Source organism: Phalacrocorax carbo, chromosome 9, assembly GCF_963921805.1.
Source record: "Phalacrocorax carbo chromosome 9, bPhaCar2.1, whole genome shotgun sequence".
Classification (NCBI taxonomy): domain Eukaryota; kingdom Metazoa; phylum Chordata; class Aves; order Suliformes; family Phalacrocoracidae; genus Phalacrocorax; species Phalacrocorax carbo.
Window position 1 is genome coordinate 26,264,021 of NC_087521.1, and position 24,180 is coordinate 26,288,200.

The 24,180-nt window shown below is 38.9% G+C and overlaps 1 protein-coding gene across 8 annotated transcripts in view; it reads left to right on the plus strand.

The window, feature by feature from the left end:
- The first annotated feature begins 531 nt into the window (after positions 1 to 531).
- WDR20 (WD repeat domain 20) overlaps positions 532 to 24,180 on the plus strand; it is a 46,991-nt gene continuing 23,342 nt past the window's right edge. For 4 of the 8 annotated variants that reach the window (XR_010374488.1, XR_010374485.1, XM_064460791.1 and 1 more), the window contains exon 1: positions 532 to 840. Coding sequence is in view for 4 of the 8 variants with exons in the window: in XM_064460791.1 (XP_064316861.1) it covers positions 577 to 840 (264 nt within the window). In the remaining 4 variants the exon portion in view is untranslated. The remainder of the gene's footprint in view (positions 841 to 24,180) is intronic. The other 4 variants (XR_010374486.1, XR_010374487.1, XM_064460792.1 and 1 more) reach the window with 1 other exon arrangement.

A 24,180-nucleotide genomic window follows, 5' to 3' on the forward strand; every position in this document is an offset into this window, starting at 1 on the left:
AGTAACCTGCGGACAAAGCCGTCCAGGGCGCGGGCAAAGGAGCCTGTGAACGTACCCAGGGTGGCGGCACCCTATTTTGGCCGCCCCGTTGTGGCGGCTCTCAGCGGGTGGCCATCACCCCCGCCACAGGGCGCCGCCCCAGCGCACACCGGCACACCTCCGCCTCCCGCTTGGCGCCTCGGGCGGTGCCTGTTCCCACCCCAGGCGCTGCCAGGTCCAGGCACCCCCGTACGGAGGCGACGGCTCCCAGCGGGCCCGAAAAGCACCTCCGCGCAGCACCACCCGGCGCCCGACCCCGACCCCCTCCTCTTCCCTGCTCGCCCCCCCTCCCGCCGCCATCTTGAGAGACACACCCTCCCGATCCGGGGGGCGGGCCCCGCCTCACTGCAGGCCCCGCCCTGTAGGGCCCCGCCCGCGGGCAGGCAGCCCCGCGCCTGCGCAGACGCGCGATAAACAGGCGCCTCCGCTCCTCCCCCTTACGCTGGTTGCGTGGCCGCCTCTGCGCAGCGCCGCGCGAGCGCCGGCAGCGGCGGCGGCTGCGCAGTGGCGCTACATCCGGGCACTGGAGCAGGATGAATGCTCCTTTCCAAGATGGCGGCGGAGGGAGGAGGGAAGGAGATGAACGAGATTAAGACCCAGTTCACCACCCGGGAGGGGCTGTACAAGCTGCTGAGCCACTCGGAGTACAGCCGGCCTAACCGGGTGCCCTTCAACTCGCAGGGCTCCAACCCGGTCCGCGTTTCATTCGTCAACGTCAACGACCAGAGCGGCAACGGGGACCGGCTCTGCTTCAATGTGGGCCGGGAGCTCTACTTCTACATCTACAAGGGGGTCCGCAAGGTACCGGGGCTCGGCCGCTGGGCTGGGGGGAGCAGCGGGGTCCCCGCGCCGCCCGCCAGGGGTCGGTCGGTGGGCTGTGCGAGCCCCGCCGCGGGGGGCGCGCCGTGGGCGGGGGGCAGCGGCCGCCCCCCCCGGGCCGCCCCTCCGTTGGGCCCCCGCGGCGGCTGGGGGCTGGCGGCTGCCCGGTTGGGGCCCGCTCGTGGCCGGGTTTCAGTTGCTCTCTCGATTAATTGGTCCGTGGGGGGGCAGTGAAGGGGGGAGCGCAGGCCCGGCTGGCGCTGTGTGAGGGACTGGCGCGCCGGCCCGCTGCTAGCGGGGTGCGTCAGGTACGGTGTCACCAACCGTAGGTGTGTGTGAGGGGCCCGCTGGAGGGGTGGGGCAGCCTGGGCCCTCCTTGGCGTGCAGGAATGAGGGTTGGCTTCCCATTGCGAGGCAACCCTGGGCCTCCTTCACCTGCTGCTCTGGGGCTGAGTTTGCTGGACACTAATGCCTGGTGTGATCATGGTGGTGTCAGATCCCAGCTTCCAGGATCTTTCTAGCTTTCACTGAATGGCTGCAGCATTCACTGTAATTTTAGGCCTTTATTGTGACTTTGAAACATGGACTGATTTTAGGATTGTTTCTAACTAGGAGCAGTGCAATGAGCCAAGTTTTAAATGGTAGATAATTAACAGAGAGAAAGTTGCTTTTACAGAAAAGAACCATTGATACACTTGAGAGAGACTCTTTACCTATTTGATGTAGGGTGCATTTGATGTGCACACATTTGATCTCTCAGGTCACCATATTTATGAACAAACCTTTTCTACTTGTTGTTTCTTAAGGTTCTTGATTTTATGGGATTTAGAGAAGTATTCAGAATTTGTCATGCCAGGTGAATGTGTGTCACTCCTAATATATGTAACCACAGATACAATTATTGTCAGCTTTCTATTTGATGTTTCAAAAACTGGGTGTTCACTGTCTTACATGCTTGGGACTCAGCTGCCATAATGTGAGTACCTTGAAATCTCCCTGCGCTTAGCCTACCACTCAGCATGGGATGGAGGCACAGAGAACTAGTGACGTACACAGGGTTGTGCAGGAAGCTTGTAGATGAGCAAGGAATTATACCTGAATCTACTATGTCCTAAGCTAGTGCCGTATCACTCCTCTGTATAAAATGTAAGGACAGACTGGAGTATAAAGCCTATGTGGTTATCTGTGGACTGACTTAACAGATCTGGTATATCCTGTATAATTAAATAGAAAAGTGTGCATATGGCTTTTAGTTTCACCCTTTAATGAATTTAATAATCTAATTATGTTTTAAATAATACTTGGACAATAGTTTCTTTAAGTAAGGGATGAGTATTTTGTATCAAACAGTATTTGCTATTTATAAGCAGTTGTTGCCTTTACTATGTAGAAGGTAACGTGGGTGGCAATATCTCTGAAAATCTGTATCCTAAATTATTGTCATGTTTGGGTTCTGATATCTCATGTTTGTTTTTATTTTCCATACAAAGTAACTGCAGAGTTCTCTCACTTAGACTACAGAGCAGGCCTTTAGTACTAGTTTAGTAATAGTACATGTGATTCTTGCAAGTTGTCTTAGTCATCTCTTGCCACACTTCTGAAAAATAAAAATCTGAAGCCTGCAACTTAATTGAAAATAATGAACTGAATAACTTTTTCAAATTATAAAAATAGCTTTGAGCTGGGTATTTTAATTTCTTTTTTATTTTTTGGATGCTAAAATCTGCTGGTGTGATACACAGTAACTGAGGTGAATTTAGTTTGTCAGGTTGTTAACAGGTACACCTCAAAGCTCACAAGTTAGGTGTTAAAATACTTTTTTCTGAGTGATATAAAACACAGACATTGTTAGAACAGAATTAATTTTAATTACCTTTTACAATGTTAACAATTTAAAATACACTGTATATTCTATATGTATAATGTAGTAATTTTAGTAAAGGGAACCTAGAGAAAGAGCTGAACTAAATTGACACACAGTTAAGGAAAATGCTTTAAAGGAGAATGGAGAAGATGCTCTGTCTTAAACTTATACTACTACTTCTTTGGAATTTGTTTTGAAGCTATTGGTTGGAAGTCATTATTTTGTCCATGTACAAAGTTGACATAGGAACAAACTAACAGTCCTTCAACTGGTTATTTGAGTTTTCAGAATCAAAGGTTCTATCTTCTGGCTATTATAAAAGGGAGAGAGCTATTGCTACCTGAATTGACAGTACGTAATTCTGCCTTAAACTGGACAAACTATCAACCGCTGCGTGTCTTCCAGTTCTTGGGAGCAGGAGGAAGAGAGGGACCTTATCTGTTGAAGTTTAAACCTATCTCTGATCCTCTGCATAATACAGATGCTAATAACTGAAATTTTAACTGTTAGTTTGTAGTTAAGTATCCCTTTTAAAGTAATTAGGGAATTTTTTTAGATTATAATTTTTGTTTTGGCAAAGTTATATTAGAATATTACATTGAGTTGAATTTTGTGAAGCTATGCTGTGGGCATATATCAGGTAGCTATGATTTTTTGTCTTTATCTTTTTTAAGGTCTGATTCTCTTCTTGCTAAGAAAATGCTATATTTTTACTAAAATGAGTGAAAGAACCACAGGGACTTCATTTTAAGTAACTGTTAAATACTGAGAATTCGTTCATTGGTAATCCATTGCAGATTGGTACACATCAAGTGAGAGTCATGTTTAAGCTGTGAATGACACTTAGGAATAAATAATGTAATATTGAGTCAAAGATACCACTTGAAATTTCTTAAAATCAGTGATGCTAAGCTTTCTTCTTTTAGTTTTCCTTAAATCCTAAATATATTGTCTGCTCCGTATAGTTTGTAAGTCACCTTTTTAAGTAGACTGCTAATGTATGCATTCTGTTTAAGATGCTTAACCTATATAAAGAAAAAAATGTTTCCAGGGATGTTTCTTTAACCTTGACCCTTCTTCCAAGTAACTTGGTTGAAAAGTTTCATCTAGTGTCCAGGACAGTTGTGTGGAGATTGGAGTGCTGATAGCCAATGATAATGGTTTGGTAGAGAGACAAGAGAGTTGGACAGCATGTCAAACTGTCGTTAGAGACTTCTTGAAGCAAAAAGGTATTTTCTCCCAATTTTGTTCTTTTACCCTTTAAAAAGGAAGCTGAGTTTTTACGGTTTTATTTTACCATTACCATGAAATGTTACCGTGTTTCCATATTTTCCCTGTCCTAGAAACACATCAGTTATGAGCCAGTGCATTGTTGTTTTTATAATGAAACTTAAGCAGCTCTCTTTTGTGTTAATAAGCAATGAAGGCTTCGAGAAAACGGCTGCTTTCTGTTTTGGATCCACTGAAAAAAAGAAATGAACCTATAGTTTAGTAAGGAGAAATTAAACTGTGGTGGAATGAGCTGTGGTTTCTTCATTTATGTAGGTATATAATTATTCTCAACTGTACTGAGTGTTAGTGGGCTTTCCCTTTCAGTCCTCCTTAACTTTGGCTTTAAGGTTAGGAGTGTGCAGTGATCTCCTGTTAAACAGGAGGGGTAAATTTTAATGAACTCACCTGAACTAGTGACAGCTGAAAATTATGGTCTAGGGGTATAGTATCCTCTTGGCAGCACGCTCCTATCTCCTTGCTGTCTTTGGCAGTGCTCAACCTCTGGTTGAGCTAGTTCAGCTTGCTAAACCAGCAGCAAAATACTTGCTGTTTCTCTGGGCAGACTTTTTCTTTGTTTGGTGAGTTGAACTGTCTCATCTTGGGGTCAGATATTAGCAGGCACAGTGAGAGTAAAGAGGGTTGGGGGGTGTGTGGAGAGGGGAAGAACAAAACTAGCCCCTCCAGTGGCCTGGGCTGTCAGATCCACTGCCTTATGAGGTCTCACCTGAATAAAGCTTCAGCTTTAAGTCAGATTCAGAGTGAACTGTTCTTGGGGGATTGTTGACTATTCAATGAGTTATAGGTGTCACAGGAAGTCTTTACTATTATTTATGGGGTTTGCTTCTTCATGGAGTAGGGTTAAAAGGTAATAATTCAAAAGTTGTTCCTCAAACTATGATGCATTGATGCTTTGGATGGGTTGCCTTTTCAGCTGCCTTTTGCAGCCCCAAATCTCATGAGAGAGTGTTGGGGTACTTTAATATGGTTTGTGGCTAGCTTTGCAAAATGATTTATTAGTTGATTCATTAGTTTTGAAAGGAGAGCACTATCTCCCTTGCCTTAGGAATGACTGACAAAGTCTCTCTAGATTGTTGCTGACATTAACTATAATGTTTGTTTCCCTTTCTACTAGGAATCTCATATAATTTTCTTTTTAAAATTGTGTGTATGATTTTTAATGTATTATTACCTGTATTTGGTACAGGTTTCTGGGTTTCTGCAACTGTCACTGCAATACAGTCATATACAGGTACCTATTAGCAATAGTGTCACAAGGTGCACAGTTCCTAAGTTTTTACATAACACATTGGGAAGTTAGGAAATGTGAATGTGTACCTTATCTTATTACACTATGTTAAGCTTTTTGCATTGTATTTAAATTCTGAATATCTGCTCTCTCTGTTAGCGTGTGGCAGACTTGCCTACCATTAGTTACTTCATTTTTTTGGAACCTGTTTCTCACAAAAAGAGGCTTTGTCTTCAGTTCTACCTTTTTCTGCAGGTACCTAAAGCAGCAGTCTGCCAATAACTATAGGATATTGTAGTTTGTTGTAATGGTATTGGGGTAGGAACATATGTAGGTGGTAAGCTCAGGTTGGCAGAGGCATGGAGGGCAGAATCTGTTGACTATCTTTTTAACCTTATGGGGAGCAAGTGGCTTAGAAATGTATTTGTACTAAGATGAAAGTAATCTTGTATCTCAACTGCTTTTATTAAGAGTTAGCATAGTGGCAGTTCCTGGTTGTCAGTAAAAATACTGATGATGAGTATGATTTCTTCCTTTGTAGTTCTCTAAATTACCTGGCTTGATACTGGAGTCTTAGTCCAGTTGGCAAGTGTTATCCTTGGTCTGGTGACTTTCATTCTGTAGACAGTTCATCTAGGATCTTGGCTCAACAACGGAATGGTAAGGGGTGGCGTTTGTCACTGTGCCTAATATATTGCTCTGGGAAGAGTAGTGCGAGACAATTCTGGATTGGAAGCTGGAATCTGTGGAGAAACCCAGCAATTTTTCTCAAGGTATGGTGGGAAGGTGAGTTTATATTTCTGTAGATTTAGAGATCATTAAGCTGTGTCAGGCCTCAAAAAATGATGTATAGATGAGCTGTGATGTGTAGAAGATGCTGAGATTTGTAAAGATCTTTGAAGATATGCTTGCTGTGAAGCAGTGTGAAGTATACCTACATCTTTGTGAGCAGTTCTTCAACTTGCAGCAAAAAATTCCACAGCCCCCCTAAATAACTTGTTTTGGTGCTTACTTTTCTCACTTCTCTTCCCCTCTGCAACATCTAACTGAACTTATTGTTCAAGGGAAAAAAAATGAGGCTGAATGCTGTTATTCACTGTGGACATAGAGAACAGTTGACTGTTGCCTCTGGCTCTTACGTATTTGAAAACTTGTTAGTTTGTCCTCTCATTTTTCCTAAGGTAAAAAAATCTAGTTCTTTTAACCTTTCTTCTCAGATCCTGACTTCCAAACGTTTGATTGCTCTCCTTCATATCGACTTCTATTGGCTAGCATTTGTGGTACCTAAACTGGATACAGTACTTCCACTGTGACTTCAGTGTGGAGTAAGGGAGAATTATTGCCTGCTGTGTCTTCTAATATATTCTTGTTAACATATTGAATAATGTTGACATTTTTGAATCCTGCTGATAGTGCTGACCCACTTGGATTGTTTGTGATATTGCTACTTTCTCTCCATTTTTCTGTGCTTTGACTTTTTGTTGTTTATAATGCCTTGTAGCATTTTCATTGAATTTAATTCTATTAAGTTTATTAGAGAGTGGTTTTACTTCCAGTTCTGTGTTGCACACTGCAAAAAATCCTTCCAAATTTGATGTCATTCACAAATCAGATGTGTACTTTCATCCATTAACAAAAGTATCTCATAGAACTTAAAAACCACATGTTGCATTTGCTGCTAATCTTTCTCTAGTCAAGTTATTTTTTCAGAAGACAATTAGATTAATTCGGTGCTTGCTTTCGGCAAGTTTACCTTGTGTGCTTTTTTCCTGCTTTGTCTAGGTGCTTACAGTCAGTTTTCTGTCAGTGGTTTTGATACAAAATAAAGGTTTACTACGACTGTTGAATTCTGCTACAAAGTGTTCTGCATTTGAATATTTATGTATATCAGAATCAAACATCACTCTTATTGTCAAAGAGATGACAAACAAAGGTGGCTAATGGAAGTGCCACAGTAAAGACAGCAGAGTTCTTCTCAAAGGTATCTGGTGCCATCCTGCAACTGGGATGGTATTCTTTTTCTGTGCTGGAGGAATTTGCATAGTCCACGTTTTTCGGGTGTGGTGTCCCTCTTCAAAAGGGTGTTGTAAATTTTTTTATTTAAGAAATCCCTTAATTTCTTGCTGAGTTTTTTCTTCTCTGTCTTGTAGAGAGTAGTTGTTATGTTGGGACTGGATTTGCCAGTCCTGTGAAGGTATTCTGACTAGATCAGGAGTACTTTACCTGTTGATCTGTGCATGTGAAGGTATTCGAAAGGCTTTTGGGAATTTGTTTCAGGTGATTAATAGAAGGATATATTTAACAACTCAAGTTTTATACTGTAGATAGATGTTTTCTTTCTTATTTTCAGGTGGGAAGTACTAAAGACTGCCAGGACATGATACAAAATGTTCCTGGAGTGTTTTCTGAAGGGTGGGTTTTTTTGGTAACCCCTTTCTTTCAAGTGACACTTCTGAAGGAGCTAGCAAAGAGCTGATGTAGATTACAGGAGCGTAGGTAGATTTAAGTGTCTAACGCTGTTGTGGGGCTTGTACGGAACAACTACAACTGGTTTGAGTAAGTAGGAATCTAAAGACTAAAAGGCTGTTTTAAAATGGCACTGTTGCAGTGTTAAATGTATGTTGCTCTGGAAGAGAATAAAATACCTGCACTTGACAGAGCTTGCAAGAAGATGATTATTATCTGGGGGCTACATCTGAGTTGTAGGTAGTGGCATTAGTCTGTAGTGCTTTTACCTCTCCTAGTCTGTTTTTCAAGTCTGTATCACAACTGTTTGGCTTCAGTAAGCTATTGCAGTATATCCTCTGAAGGGTTGCTCTTCGAGATAATATTAAACTATGGGTGCATGCTTGGCTGCCGTGTTTGAGAGTGAATACAGGGCTATGCTGGCCAAACCCCCAAACTGGTATGCAGTATTTTACAGGCAGTGCAATTTTTTGTGTGTGGCTGGTTTTTTTTTTCTGCCGCTGCAGGTATAAGTTGGTTTTTGTTTTGATATTGAGATGTATTTGTAGTAATATTGTACTTTCATGAATTCAGTTGGGGGAATTTAAATTAGGGTGAAACCATTAATTGTTGCACTTAGTCTTTGCAGACCGACAAAATTTTAGTCATAACGCCTCACTGATGTGAATAATGGTCATTTGTAACAAACACTTCTGTGTCTGTAGTGAGTTTTGTGGGCCAGCTTTGTCAGAATACTTATAAACGGGTTGTGCTATGCGCTTCAATTACAAGGAATTGGCATTATGCTTTGACATCTGACAGTCTGCAAAGCAGTTAACTAATTAACTGCTAATAGTTAAAATGTATATTGAAGATGCTTCAAACACTGTTTAAACATTGCCTAGACCCATCTCTGAGAGGATTGCAATCCATAGTCGTCTTGTTTGATATTCTAGAGTCAAATTTAATGCCCTAGTTTGAGGTGGTATTGTAGTTCTCTGGCTAAAGGGAACCATCTGAAATACTTTCTTTTGAAGGACATGTATCCAAAGGCCACTTGCTGTCTGGTTGTCATGACTCCGAGTTGACACACTTGGACAAATTACTATTTGAAAATTTAGTGCTAATAATGCCTAATAATGCCACTGTGCTCTTAGTAAGCTTAAGGAAACTAAACAGTAACGTTAAATGTGCCATACTGTGTTAGAGTAATAATATTCTGTTGTGTCCTTCTCAGAAAGTGTTTTTCCTTCCTTACCTCACCCACTTGTAAATCCCAATGTATATGCAGTCATCTTCTAGCATCCACATACTTCCCATTTCTTGTTCCCTGCAACTTAAAGCAGCCACTTTTGCTTGTTCCATCTTCTGTTTAGCAGACTGTTGGTAGACTAGATATAGTCCTGTAATCTTTGTGGGCAGGACCACCATCCGCTACAGTTGAAATCTTTCCAGTGACAGTGCCATAACTTGCATTGGGATTGTTCTCTTGCATTATTCAGTAAAGCTGTTAATAATGGAATGATAGATCTCTAATAGATACTTTCTGCAAATTGATTTCAGTTTTAATTTACCAACTATACTCAGTCTTTAATGAGTTAATCATGAGGTTCTCATGTGGCTGTAATGGTCAAAGACAGAATATTTTTTTCCATTTTTAATTCTGTGTGGATTGGAAGGTGGCTGTACTATGCAGTTCTTGGTTTAATAATGCCTAATTTTTGTACGCCTAGAGAATGTGAAGTGCTATGTTAGCCTAACACTAGTGTAAGCAAGAACTGTAACTTTGAAATGCCCTGGAGTAGGGAGAAAACATTGGATGTTATGAACAAACTTCACTATCTTCAGTCTCCTGGGAGTATAAAAAAGTAATTCTTATTATCTTGCCAGAAGTTTACATACATCTTGTCAGGAAAGTGATACCACATAAAACTTTGAGAAGACTCTGGTTTGTGGCTTTAACGCTCCCTCTCAACTAAAGGAAGAGGGAGCAGTGACAACAGGAGACTGAATGGGTGCCAATATATATTGAAACTATCTGTTAAAAATCCATGAGTCTGGTGGAATAAACTATTGAAACAATGCCTTAAGGACAGTTGAGCCTGCAAAGTCACAATGATAACTCAGTAAATCTGAGTAACATAAATGAAAAAAGTCTTCTCTTCCTGACTTACAAATGTAACAATAACAAATATGTAATCCTACAAGTCATAGTCTCATATTTTAACTGTGACAATTTATTTCTAAGGATTCTGTTTTGGTCACAGTTCTTCCAAGACTTCTGTAGAAGTTGTGCAAGTTTTCTTTAGATTTGAGTTGGATATTGGAGCATGACACTGATACATGTTTGAAGCTATCACTGAAATGAAATTTTGGCAGAAGTTTTGTAAAGTATTGTTTTTGTTGTCTTGATTTTTTCTGGTTTTCTATTAGTTACTGTCCTCAGTATTACAGGAAGATTTGTAAAAATCGTGTTAAGAATTAAATTATAGTTTAAATGTTTGGATTTGCATAATTTAGTGGTCTGAAAGGCAAATACTACGTCTAAAAATCAATTTTAATACTGTATTGTGAAACCATAGATAGAAGCTTAGTCTGAATTTTCTTTCAAATTTCCACCTTTCTTTCCTACTAGGATCTATATAGCAAACAGTTGGATTTATTTTTCAGACTTTTTAAATGAAAGTGTTTTTAGACATTGGGGGTTTTGGGTTTGTTTTGTTTTGTTCTTTGGGCCTTTTTAATAGGAGAGTGGGCCAGAGACTTACAGTAGCTACCTGTTTGCACTTAAGGTGTCAGGAGGGTCTATCTTTAAAAATAGTTTGAGGGCAGGAATAGTTGCATGGTTAGGCAATACCAATTTTGAAGTTTGATGCCATGTATACTGCAGGATGCTGTATTTCTTACCTTATTATAGGTATAGCCCATCTTGCATGTGTTGGTATGTGTCAGTTCAAATTACTACTCTATTGCTTATTAAAGACCGAAGATGTTTGGGTTTTTTTGGTTTGCCTGTTTGTTTGGGTTTTTTTGAAGTGTGCCTGTTCAGTGTGATGTATTGATCTAGGAGGAGGGTTTTTTTCCCAAAAAAGACTTTCAGAAATACTGGGTGGAGCTTATAAAAGAAAGGTGCTTGTGTTGACTAGGGAATTATTGCCATTTAATAGCATTAGCTATATATATCAACAGATGACTTCTAGCAAAAATCTTGCTGTTGCATCAGAACGTGATCTTGTGCTCTGTTGCCTCTAAAGAAAACTGTCCAGTTATGTTCACATCAGTTTAACACATAAAGATGGCCCGCCTTTCTCGCCTCAGCAGTGAAACTGTGGTCCCTAATACAGAATAGCTTCCGTAACTTCTGTCATGCGTAGTTTGGAAACTTCATCTAGAACAGCATCTTAGAACTGCAGGTGTTTCCTATCTTCTAAAAGGGTTGGCAGAATAAACTCTGTGCCGATGAAGTGACTCTTCAAGTGTAGTTTTGTATTTTAGCCAAAATGCAGCCTCTATGTCTGTGTAAATCCACTAGGGTGAGCTGGGGTGGTTTAAGAGTGAGCATACATTAGCACTTTTGAATCAGAGAGATAGGGCAGACAGCTGTTCTGAACAGCTTGGATGCCCAGATGAAGCTGCCTTTAGTGATGGTCAAGATGATTCATGCTTTTCCTCATTGTTAGAGTAACAAAATGCTTGTTGTCAATTAAGTTACTGCAGCAGTCTAGATGCAGCTTGCTTAGCTGCTCTAACTCTGTGTTGCACTGTACAGTATGCATGTCTCTGTTCCCTCTGAGCAACAGGTAACCACTTTTGCAAAAGTATTGCGCTGGCATTGATCTGTATATTGGGTTTTTTTGTTGGTCCTAAACTAATAGAGGCTTTGCTTGTATGTAAGAGGCAAAGGGGAATGCTGGTAAGATCAGTGCTCGGAGAAGTCCAGTCTTAAGATGGTAGAAAATGCTTTTGCTGTGCTTTCTCTTAAGTCATTTGAGAACACTTTCTTTGTTTCTGATCTCTGATTAGTAGGTGTCTTGCAGGTGTGGCACTTCCAGTGCAGGTTGATATAAAGGAGAATTTAGATTTAAACAGTATACTGATACCAGTGCTGGTTAAAGGTATGATTATTTTTGACTGCAGAAATCCTTAGCATGTACAGTATTAGTATGTCCATATCAATGGGAGGGATGATTTAATAGCTGGGTGTGTTCTGTCAGTACCCTAACTGTTCAGTTCTGTGTCCTCATATAGGCTTCTGTTAGGACCTTCAGCAAATGCTTAAGATGCAGGCTGTTACTCAGCAGCCAGCATTACTGTCTGCAGCAAGATCAGTAGGTAACAATAGTCTGATCACTCCCTCCTGTTCCTGACGAGACAATGTTATGTGACCATTTAGTACATAAAATCCTTCTAGCCTTTTAATGGTAATTTTTAAAGAAAGTGATTAATATCAGGCAAAAGGTTGTGTTTTTTTCTCACATAATATCTGAACCAGTGAAACTGTCAGCACTTACTATTAAAATATGTTAATACTTTGCTTACTTTAAAATAAGGCTATTGGGAGATCTAGTGCTGAAATTGGGAACATGCTGCCTTTTGCTCTAAAACTTGGAAGTGGGATTCGGGTTCACAGACTAGGTGATATCCTATACCTTGTACGAATGGGATTGTGGGAAATCTGAGTTCACTGCAGTGTATCTCTGTCAGGGATTTGGTCCTTGGTATTTGTTTTCTATTCTGTGATCCTATTCTTGTTCTGTAACGCTTTTTTCCTAGCTGGCTTGGGTTGTTATGAAATGTCTTCAGCCCCAGAAGGAAGATGCATTGCAAATTAACAAGTTCAGGACAAGAGTTAAGGCAAATATGCTATTTCATCTGTTTGTTACTAAGTATGACCACAAGAAGCATAAACCAATGGGCCTCATTCTGGTTTTGGAACATAGGTTATAGATTTAGTCAATTTATTCACATAACTTCCGTAAGACTGTTCTGGGCCTGTTGGAGTAACAGCCAGTTACATCTTATTTTTAGTACAAAAGTAATTAGGGCTTTGTTCTAGTAATATTTTGTTAACATGCTGCAACACGTTGGAGTTATGGGCTTAATAAAAATACTGTATCAAAAATGTACGGCTTTCCTGTAGGACTTGCAAAAACCAACAGTAGCCAGAAAAGACATAATTTTGACTTGCTGGACAGACATTACTATGTTGTATATGACTCTTATTGAGCTTTGTAATGAAAAAATATAAATTGATTAACAATTAACTGCTACAGTGAAATAAGTTTCTATAGCAACAGGGCAATGCAGGGTACAATTATTCAGATGGCTTTTCTGTAACAGATAATTTTTTCTTACAAGCAGTGAATTTACACTGTTGGGCTAAAACATTGTTTTGTTATAGCAACGGATAATCCTGAGATATTTGGCTGCTGCCTTTTTTTTTCCTCCCCCTCCTAAAGAAATAACTTTTCCTCTTATGTGCTGAAAAGGGGATGGGGAAACTTTCAAAGATAAATACCAGGGTGGTAGGCTGGTGGAAACTCAATGTACTACTACTTGCCAATAAGTTATATAGTATAATGGAGCTATACTGGATATATTATTATGCAGTGTGAATTTATACTTCACTTCTGCCTGTTGGCAAGTCTACGTGAAACTGAACTTGCTGTAATTTAATAGTAATGATCATATAGTAGCTTGCAAATTTCAAATAAATCAATAAAGTTTAGTCCTAATGCTGATTCCCTGAATGGGTCAGACTTTTGGTTATTTGTTCTTTGGACGTTCAAAGTCTCTGTATATTTTATTTTAATTCTTCTGAATATCCTTAAAGAGAGGAATGTTTTACTTTAAACTTCACTGTTAAAACTGGAAAAGATTAGGGTATTTTCAAGGGACTGCAGCTGTTGGGGTCGTATGCCATAAAACACACTTGTAAAGCCAACTTTTGAGTGTTACTGTGTATTGATCTTTTTAAAGTTAGAAGAAATGAAATTTGAACAACTTCAGTGATGAAGCTATAGCAGCCTTAGTCTTTCAACAGGGAATTAATTTTCTGTGATGTATTTTGAGGATACTTTGGATGTCTGATCACTTGAAAAAAAAAAAAAAAAAAAAAACACAAAAAACCAACAAAAGCAGCAGTCCTGTCTCTGGCAAGCTGTATGTGCAGCCAGCCTCAAAGGATGCTATTGTACTACGTGTGCATTTATTGTTAAAGTGCAGTTTTGTGGTATCATAACAAAACCATACCAATGTTTTCGAGAAGGAAAAAAGATAACTTGAAGCTGAAGTGAAAGAAATTGTTTTGAAGGTGTGACTGACTAGAACACTAGTCCAACAGGTCAGGTAGCTTTTTTGTGTGTGCAAAAAAGGAGGAGATGAATGACTTGGAGATGATGCTATCACTAAATAGTGCAATGTTGCCAGCTTGTTCCATGTTTTGAGAGCCATCTAAAAGCAGCCTACCAGTATTAATTTAAAAGGTGACACTCATTTAACAGGTATAATTTTCTAACCAGTTTTACTTAGAGCTGAGCCAATTTAAACAATTTCCCAGTGAAAGTAACTTAAGTGTTTGAGAAGTGTCCCAGCTGAGCCCCTGAACTGAAAGAGAACAGTTGCTGAATTGTGCCAGAATGTGTGGTTTTACTTGGAATCCATTTGATATTTACATACCTGTTTTCATTATTATAGTTTTTCTACATGTAGTATAGTTATCTTATATTTATTCAGCTCATCTGAATTGTGCCCTGTTCAGTATTAAAAACAGGTGAGAAAGGACTGATTATAAGTGTAGGCAACAGTGTGACTAGACTGTAGGTGTAGGAGGAAATGAAAGGATCCACTGGAGGGTAAGGAACAAGGAGGAGATCGGAGAGATAAGTATTAGTTCTTACTTTAGAGCTATGAATCTGTTATAACTTACTAGACTGTAACTGTTGAGAAAGGAGTTATGGTTATCTAAGCATAAATCTTAAGTGAACGGTGTAGAACTTAATAATTAAGTGTGGTTAAAGAAAGAGATAATTGTTATAGTACACTTCACTTTTGAAGAACTGAGAAAATTGAGACTAAAATGTGCTTCCTTGCATTTCAAGCTTTGCAGGTGATACATTCATTACGCAATATGTGACATTCCGTAAGGACTCTTGCAGCATGAGCTTTATTCAATGCCTGTGAATATTTGGTGCTCTCTGGTATTCTGAAAACAGTTGCTTTTTAATTCATCACGTTGCTAACAGTGAAACTTCTGCTAAAAGCTTTTGGCTGCCAGTGACTCCAGTGACAGGCAGGTATTTTCTTAAGGCTTATTCTTGATTGTATTTATGTAGAGAAAAACATTCAAGAGTACTACTGACCCCCTGCCAAAAAACCCAACTCAAACAAACAAAAAAAAACAAAACACAAACCACCCTATACACAACAAAAAACCATCCCACCACAATAACTAAAGAAATCCTGAAGAGCTCTCAACTGCTTTAAGTGACTTTACTACCTCTGAATTTCAAAAGCTAAAACTGAGACTTCTGTGTCTAGTTTGTTTTGCTTAAAATAAAGCATTTTCTCCCTTTGGTGTAGGCTGAAGGAAAACATTACTGTGTAACGTATTACATAAGCGGCTTTATTTGAAGTTCAGGTGCTCAGCCTTTTTAGTGTAATACTCTGGTGGTAAGAGAGAATTATAACTTATATTCACATCCTTTTATGAACCAGCAATTTTAGATTGGTATATAAATATTTTAAGTGAAGGAGTTCTAGAACCTTAAACTCATTCTGTTCTGAAATGGGGAGAGAATTAAAATGCTTAGTTCTTGGTGCCGTTTTACAAATTTTATTGATTATAAGGACTGGCAACTGTTGAGAAGAGAGCTTCAGGTTGGAGTTTTCTAGGAGTGGTTTTGGAAACGATATTTGAATTTGTAAGGTTGGGACAAAGAAGTAATAGCATGTACATGGTGGTGAAATTCTCATAATTATATATTTATATATTATTGGTAGGCATCACTGCTCATAATCAGAGTACTTTGTAAGGAGAACAAGCTGATACCAGAACAGTAACTGAAGTGAAACTTAATCGAAAAAATACGTAGTTAGCAAATTTTTGCTTCAGCCATAAAACTGAAAAGATAACCAGGGCATAATGTTGATTACTGTGGTGTCAGCTACAGACTCTGTGGGAAGTACAGACAGACTTTAAGAAGAGACAGAGCATTTTATCTGGAAACTTCTTAGAGGTGAGCTAGGTGAACAGAATGAAGGAAGTGTTTATAGTGATACAGATCCAACTATCTGTGTGGTACCCAGTGAGGCTACCTTACTGGCTTTTAGATATAGAAGAGGAAATGAAGTGCAAGATGCTGGCGCTGGAGAGACTGAAGTCCAAAGAACGAATGGAAGTGCAGCTGACTGAGTGTGCTCTTTCCATGGTATCTGCAATGTTTTATGGTAACAGTAACTCAGTAGTTTTGTAAGGAAGCTTCAGGGGGTTTTGTTTTGGTTTTTAGATTTTTCTTGGGGGTGGTTCTCAGTATTTTAAGTCTGCATTGAATACAGCAGGCATTGAAGGTCAGAACTATTTCATCCTATCTCTAAGCATGAGCAAAGGATGAGATTTTCTTGAATAATATCAGGTAACAGTGGGTGCACTAATTTATTATAAAAAGAGGTGACGAGCTAACCTTCACTACTTGTTTTTTATCATATGGGGTAGTGAGGCTCAAAAAAACTAAGCAGTACACCTTTTTTTATGTTTCAAATTCTCCTAATCTGTTCTTTATTTACCTCTATATACATTTTGGTATGCTGAGGTATTTGGTACGTTTTCTGGGAATTAGGAAAGATTCCGTGTGCTTAAAATGGATGTTTTCGTATTCATGATCGTGTATCTGAGCTGAGTGAAGAAAGACCTGTCTTCAAAGTGGAAACTAAGAAAAACTAGCAACTGTGGTTTGGCTTTGCCGTGCTAATATTAATCCTAGAACTTAAGTTAGCCAATTACCTGGCCCCTCTTGCAGCAGAACAGAATGGTTTTCCACCAGGATACAAGCTTTAATGTATGGAAACTATCTTTCTCATTTTAAATCCACTCTTGGAACAAATTTTCTTTTCTGCTGTGAATGCAAAGTCTTGATTCACAGGAGAGAAGGTGGTGTCAGATAGAGAATCTTTGCTTTTCTAGCGTAGCTCCTTATACAGTGAATGTACCTTGTTCCTCACATCTGAGTGCATTCTCTTTATTTGGTCACTATTTATGCACATCTTTGGTGATGAAGTTTCCCCATTGCGCTCCCATCTCAAACAGCAGCAAAAATCCTTTGAGGTTTGTAATAGTGAATAAGGTGGTTCCTCCAGTATGAGAATTTTTTGCCTCACACTTTGGAGAACATTAGGATGTTAATGTATCTTGATCAATATACAGCACTAAACAGTTAAACAGAATTTCAAGTAGAGGCTCAGGCTGCTTGGTTACCATGGCAAACACAGTAGGAGATTCATGCCAAAGTTTGGAAACTAAGATACACAAAAGAAAACTTGTAAACTGAAATAATCCCTTTGGAGAACAAATGTAGTTGTTTATAATTTATTAGAGTCCCTTTTCCAAAGAATACTCTTTTAAAATCCTTTTTTAGCAAGCAAATCTTAATTGCCAGTTCAGGTTTTTGCACAAAGCAGTAAACATTCACAAGCAGGGAAGAGTGACGTTCTTTGTTGGCTTGCCCTCTAACTGTAAGGGGATTGAGTGAATAGAATAGCCTCTTGGAGACAGATAAATTACCGAAGTACTGTAATCAAGGATGACAAGTGTGCCATGTCTTGTTTAACAGATGTGACTAGTATTTTGTGTGTGTGCATGTATATAATGATTTGTCTATGTTAATAATTATGTGTGAGATCATATATACATAATTTTTATATATTTAATGGTTTGTGTATGTTAAAGATCTTTAAGTATGTAGTTCACTTTCTCACAGTTTTTTGTCTTAAGGCTTGCTAACTGTAACAAAGATCTAAATGTTGGTGTTTTAATGGAGGGATTCTCATTTTGATGGTCTTCTGTTTAATCAGCCATCTTTGAACTGTCTGTGAACACAGTATTTCATATTGCAGTCCTGCCAGTATATTGTGGCAAAATTTGATATTTTTGCAGGTGACTTGCTGTACAGTTTTCCATAGGTGTGGTCAGATGCAAATCATGCAGTTACTTTTCTCTTTCTGAATGTAAATTAGTATATGTATTTACATGCATCTTTTCCAAAATCTCATCCCCCAAAGGGGAAGCTGTTATATAGAAAGGCTTGAGAGAGGCACTACTTCTATAAACTTCCTGAAGATTGAGGCTAGAGTCGTAGCTGGACATAGAGATTATGTGCACCTACCCTGACATGTGACTCAACCTCATCACTTTATGCATTGCATAATCTGAGATTATGTTAGATAGTTGGACACTAAGGGAAAGCAGTTTAGGTTATCATTGAGAAACTATGATTAATTTGCCTCTGCCTTTATAGCGCATAGTATCTTGGGAAGGAAGGCTTGATGATGTGATAACTAGGAAGTGGTGTTACTGGAACATGAAGTGTTGGAGGTGATGGAACAAGCAGTTCAGTATTGGGCTGAAACGGTGTCCAGGAGTTCTCGTGAGTTTTAAGTGTAAAGAGGCTGAGCTGCAGACTTGTTACAAATAGTAACTGTTATAGTGAATTACAGGTTAGTCTGTGCTGCTGACCTCTTTAAAAAGGACTTACTGATCACTTCATAGTTAAAAAAAAGTAGAATGTGAAAACATATGGAAAATTATACTAGGGTTTAATTCAAAGGAAGTGATGAACTGTGCCAGTGATTAGCCACAGTAAAAACTTCAAATAGCTTTCACCCCACTAAGTTTAACATACGGTAATGTATAGTTCTGAGGTAGATCTGTAAGAAATAAAGGAGAAAAGCAGGAGAAATTTAAGGTGGACTGACGTAACTCTCTGTCAAGGCAAGAGGCAATTGTAAGAAACCTGGGAGATGCAATTTTGTTAGGTGAATGAACGGGAGTGTTTGTTCCCACTAATCTTTTGGCGGCGCACACTGGAGGAAAAAAATTTGAGTCAGTTTGGAACAACTGCATAAAAAGAGGGGATTGCTACCTGAATTGATCAGTACTTGAGTCCTAATTTTTTCTTTATTGTAACAGATGGAATGGGGAAAAATACTGGAAACAAGAATGGAGGAAATCATATTGCATTGTATAAATCCGTAGCTCTGTAAACGTTCATACAGGTTGAAAAAAAAAAAAAAAGATTATTACAAAGAGATTCAGAGAAATGGTGAAAATTGTGATACCTGAAAACTTTCATGGAAATACTGAAAAGGATGTGGCTGCTTATTCTAGTAAGCAATATAAGTGCTGTGTATATAAGGAATGTTAGACATCTTTGTCTCCTCCTGGGAAAAAGAAGGTATTCTGTAAAATCAGAGGGGAACAAAATTCAGAACCTGATACTTTTTTTCCTACATATTTGACTTTATCAGAATGTCTTGCTTCAGACATCTAAGTAAATAATGATCAGAAAGTGGGTGTTAAAATCTGGCAACATATGCAATACCATGCAGTAGTTAATTAAAAAAAAAAATCCTGTAAAGGGTTATTAAACATGCATATTTGCAGTTTAAATGTCTTCCTGAAAGAAATCTAGGATGGACAATAATCCATTAATGCAGCTAACTTCTTCGGATTACCTCTGGAACATGTTATGCCCACTCTTGAAAAAATGGTATTGGAGTAAAAAGTGTTGGATTGTGGTCCAGTTCTGCATGTGCCAATATGTATGTGCCATGACTTGTTAAATCTGTGTCTTAATTTTTAAGCCAGTGATGGAAAGACGAGTATAAAAATGTGACCTGTCACCCATGGTTTATTAATAGCCCTGAGAGATCATTGTTTTGAACTTAAAACTGCACAGTGAGATCTCTCTCTTACATATATCCTTAAAAAGAGCTGAGTAGGGGGAGAAGAGGAGGAAGGTGTCTGCACCGCATGCAGAACATACGTGATTCTGAATTAGGTTTCTGTTGGAGAGGTTTTTATCCAGCAGGCTGAGCTACAGTTGAGCCAAGATTCTGTAGACCAGCAACTGGGAAGAGACAATAATACTGATATCATGGCTTCTTTTCCCTTCTTATTAAAAAAAAAAAAAGGCAACTAATTGCTTAAACCAAAATAGAATATCTAAATCAGTTCATGTCTGTTGGGAGTGTGATACAGTGACTATATTCAGAGTTGTTTGAGTTTAAGCAGCCTGTTTACGGATTTAGTGTGGCCAAGTACATAACACTGAAGTAAAAGTCTCAATTTTTATCTGAATTGATCATGTCATTAACTGACACCCACAGTAAGGTGAACTTTGCAAAAGGAACTGTAAAATACTGCTTTTGCTAGCTGTTTTTCAGTGTGGATTTCTGAGTGATTGTTTAGATGCTCAAGAACAATGTAAAGCTCTGTGCTCTTTCTGTACCATAGTAAAACAGTATTGTGCAGTGTGATGTAAAGGATTGGAGCACTTCTAGGGAGGAAAGCGGCAGTTTTTCTTTATTAATAAACTTTGTTAAATATGTAGAAACAAACACCTTTTGAAACATGAAGTTACAATGTCCTGTCACTTCCCTGAAGTTATAGTGATCTGATTATAGTGCAGCTGAAGATTACTCGAGTTACTTGGAGTGCTTCCAGTCTACTTCCTGGGGTGAGCAGACTGTTCGGTTTCTTTCGGAGATGCTAAGCACTGCTCACAGACCTTTTCAGGACTGACCAGGACTTGTTCTGGAGAGCTGTGCTGAAGGTTGTGGTCAGTTGATTAGAACAGTTTGGGTGTGACTTGGCCCTTTGGACAGCTCTGTCATGAGTTGTATGTTTTGGTCTTCCGCTCAAAAGGAGCCATTGTCACAGTGTAAATTTTACCAAATATGTAATATATTGAACTGAAAATGTTTTAAGTTTCTGGAGAAGCAATTTCGGTGACTTGAGACCTCTGTGGGTTGTGACATATGGAGGCAGCAGCAGTGTTCTCTGCTCAGAAGACAGAGGAGGTATTTTTTTGTGTGAAGGGGTTCAAAACCTTGTTTGACTTTCCCTCAACCTCCCTGGCCTACAGTAGTTCAACTGTGTTAACATTCCCGTCCTACTTTAATGCGATTTACCCAGTCTTGCAGAGAAACAAAGGGTAAGTTGATTCTACATGCACCTGTGAAGTGAAACGGGGATTTGCAAACAAAAAAGGGTTTTTTCTTTTTTTGGGAGTCCACTGTTCTGGGTTTTTGAACTATTTTTAAATAAAAATGCCTACTTTTTCTAGAGTTATTGGTAGACTGGTGCTTTTGCCTTAGATGAGCACATCCCATTGGAAGTTATCTATACTGTAACTAGATAAATATTTTGGTTTATAGCCTTACTAAAATGGAGTTAACACTGTTATGGTAAGTTGTAAATCAGACAGTCACTTATGCATGTTCTTTATGGGTTCACATCTACTTTCTTGATCTTGCCAATTATATAATGATGGGTTCAGTTAATATTACCTAGATTTATTTCAAACCATTGCATATGCTTTGCTCTGAGTGCTTAGAATAATTCTTCTGGAAACAGAATATGATTATTTTGTCGGATGCTTCAGAAAACTAAAATGATCTTTACCTAAATATGGATTTATGTCCAGTTGTCTGGACTAGAACTTTTATCTTAATGTCTGCGGTCGTAGTTGTCTGCTGTATGAATAAATGCTGAAATCTTGTTAAGTAATGCTTTTCTCCCTTTCAAAAGTCATGTATGTCTTGTATGGCCCCAAGTGGAAGTTAAATCTAGAAGGGAGAAGAATATTAAGTAGCTTCCCGAATTTGCAAGTAGCTCTGTACAAAGTTGATCTTTAAGACTGTTATGGATGAATTGTGTGGAACACTTGAAAAAAATTAGGTTAAATAAAATTACTTGGTGTCCCTGTTTTACTAACAGAGCTGTTCTTATACAGTATCCTAGAAACTCTGTCACATGCCTTAAGTGTTCCTGTTCAGCATTTAATCAAGTGCTTTGTAACTTATAAAAAAACCTTCTGCAAAGATACAGGAACCCATTTATGAGGAACAGTGTTGTTCAGGATGGTAAACATTCTATTGAGTGGAAATAAATCTTGAAATGCTTTTGTTGGGAGCAGGTATAAAGGCAAATCATTTTAAACTTTAAGTGAGATCATTTAAAATATTAATGTATTCAAAAAAGTACATCAGAAGATATGCCACTGCAGCCAATTTAATAATGATCATATCTCGAAGATCAGAATCTTAAGACTTCTGAAAGTAAAACTGGCATGAATTGGCAGCTACACTTTCTGGGGAGTTCCTAGAGAAACGAAGCTATGGAGAGATACCTTGATGGAAGGTCTTTGAAGCAGTATGTTAAAAGTAGCGGATTCTTTTTTTTTTCCTGCATGCTAATTATTTTTTTTGCCAATTGCTTAGTTTTTAATTTTCAGAATTCATGTTGCCCAGTGCAACTTTAATCCCTTTCTCAGGTTCTCTTGTCTTCAGTTAGAAAGGAATAAGGGAAAGTGAATGTGTGTGCTTATTTTTAGTGTTCATTCATACTTGCCCTTATGTTAATTGGCAGCAAATCTGGCACTGGCTGTGCTGTTGCGAGTGTTAAGCTATTGGTGCTTCAATTCAGAGAGTGAAAAGTTCAGCCAAATTTTCAAAGCAAAACTAAAAATGAAATAAGTTTCCTTAAGGTTTACAAATGCGACTTTAATATAAAGCGGGTGTATTGAATGTAATGCTGCAAAATAAAGACCTAAAATTTCCCTGGCATTAATGGCTTTGCATGGTTTAGGAGACTCTTAAAACTAGTCTATATGTACAGACAAAACACCTACTATGCAACCCTGAAAGCTAAGCACATCACTTAAGTATGGAAAAAGCCGCTCTTACTTATTTAAGAAACTGTCCTTATCATTAAGAAACCTATTGTAGCTATGTATAAATAGGGCAACTTTACAAATGGTGGTTGTCTGCTGCTTTTTATAAAATCCTAAATAAAACTTACACTTTTTTTGTTTTAGTTTAAGTGTTCCCAGAAGCTTTCAAACTAGTTTCTAGGGGCTTCTGAAGTGGCCCTGAATGTGTGTTCACTTGTACGCTGCATGAAACATTTGTGCTGTTGAGTCTGAAGAGATCCTGGGACTGATTTGAGTTCTTGCTAGACCTTAAACTTTCTACCGAAAAAGCTAAGGCCATTAGTCAGCAGTCTGTCAGCTTACATGCAGTTAGGTTTGTAGAAGCCAGTGTATTACTGATTGGCTATGGCACTATCAACTGCACTGAAGTGTGTTTTATTAGGGCTTTACAGTCACAGGAAGCATTGCCTGGGCTTGCCGTTGTGTATCTCATAAATTAAGCAGAACTTTGGTCTACATCAGTTGTCTTTATAGGGAAAGACAACAGACTTGTTCCTGTAGTTTTCTTCCTGCACAAAGTTCCTTTATGACATAAACCAGACCTGTAAGTAAGCTGGGAGTGGCTATGTTGCTGCTGCTTTGGTTGATCCTGTGTTTAGGATCTCATGGTTATTCAGGTTGGAATGGACCTTAGACTAGAGGCTCTAAAATCTCCTGCCCAAAGCAGGGTCAGCTATGAGATAAGACCAGCCTGAAGCAACAGTGAATTAACTATAAATTATTCTATTGCTAATATTAAGTGGGCTGTATTGGGGTCTACTGAAAAAAATCTGGAAATCTACTCCTTTGATAATAAAGTAATTAGAGGGATTTCCAGTGTGAAGTATTGAAGCTAGTATTTCTGGCAGAAACACTTGTGTGCAGAAAAAATGAGCAGTGTTTGCCAGAAAATTCTACAGAAGTGCCTAGGATAACTCAGCTTGCTTGCTGTGTTCCTCAACTTTCTCTGTCCTTCCGCTAGCTCTGCAGGAAGGAGAGGGAGACCAGCACAGACCTGGAGGAACAGTGAACAAGCTGTAAGGGCCCTCCCGGTTTAGCTTTCCCTGTACTTGGCTAGTACAGTTAGCGAGTCTATCCTGGCAGACCCTGCCTGTCTCACTAGGGGATACTGTAGGGCAAAGTGCTACCGCAAGGCTTACCTTGCCTCTTTTTTTCACCTAGGATTTAAAGAGCATCTGTGAAGGTCAGTAAAGTTCACTGAGTAATAATTATAAGAGTTGATTTCTCATGTTACTTGTATAGCATTATAACAAGCACAGCTTTCTCAAATTGTTCTCTTTATAGACCAGGGGCCATTAAATCCCTGGACAGCAAGGTATTGAAGAGATACCAAGCTAAGGGTAATAAGTTGTTAATTCCAAGCTCCAGAAATGCTGAGGAAATTGTTTTCAACAGTATAATGCCTTGGTTCTTTGTGTCTTTTATTTTGCACTGGAGCTCTACATACATAGCCACTCTATAATCTGCCATTCAAGATCAATTAATTCTCTGGACAAGAGAGATTTTCT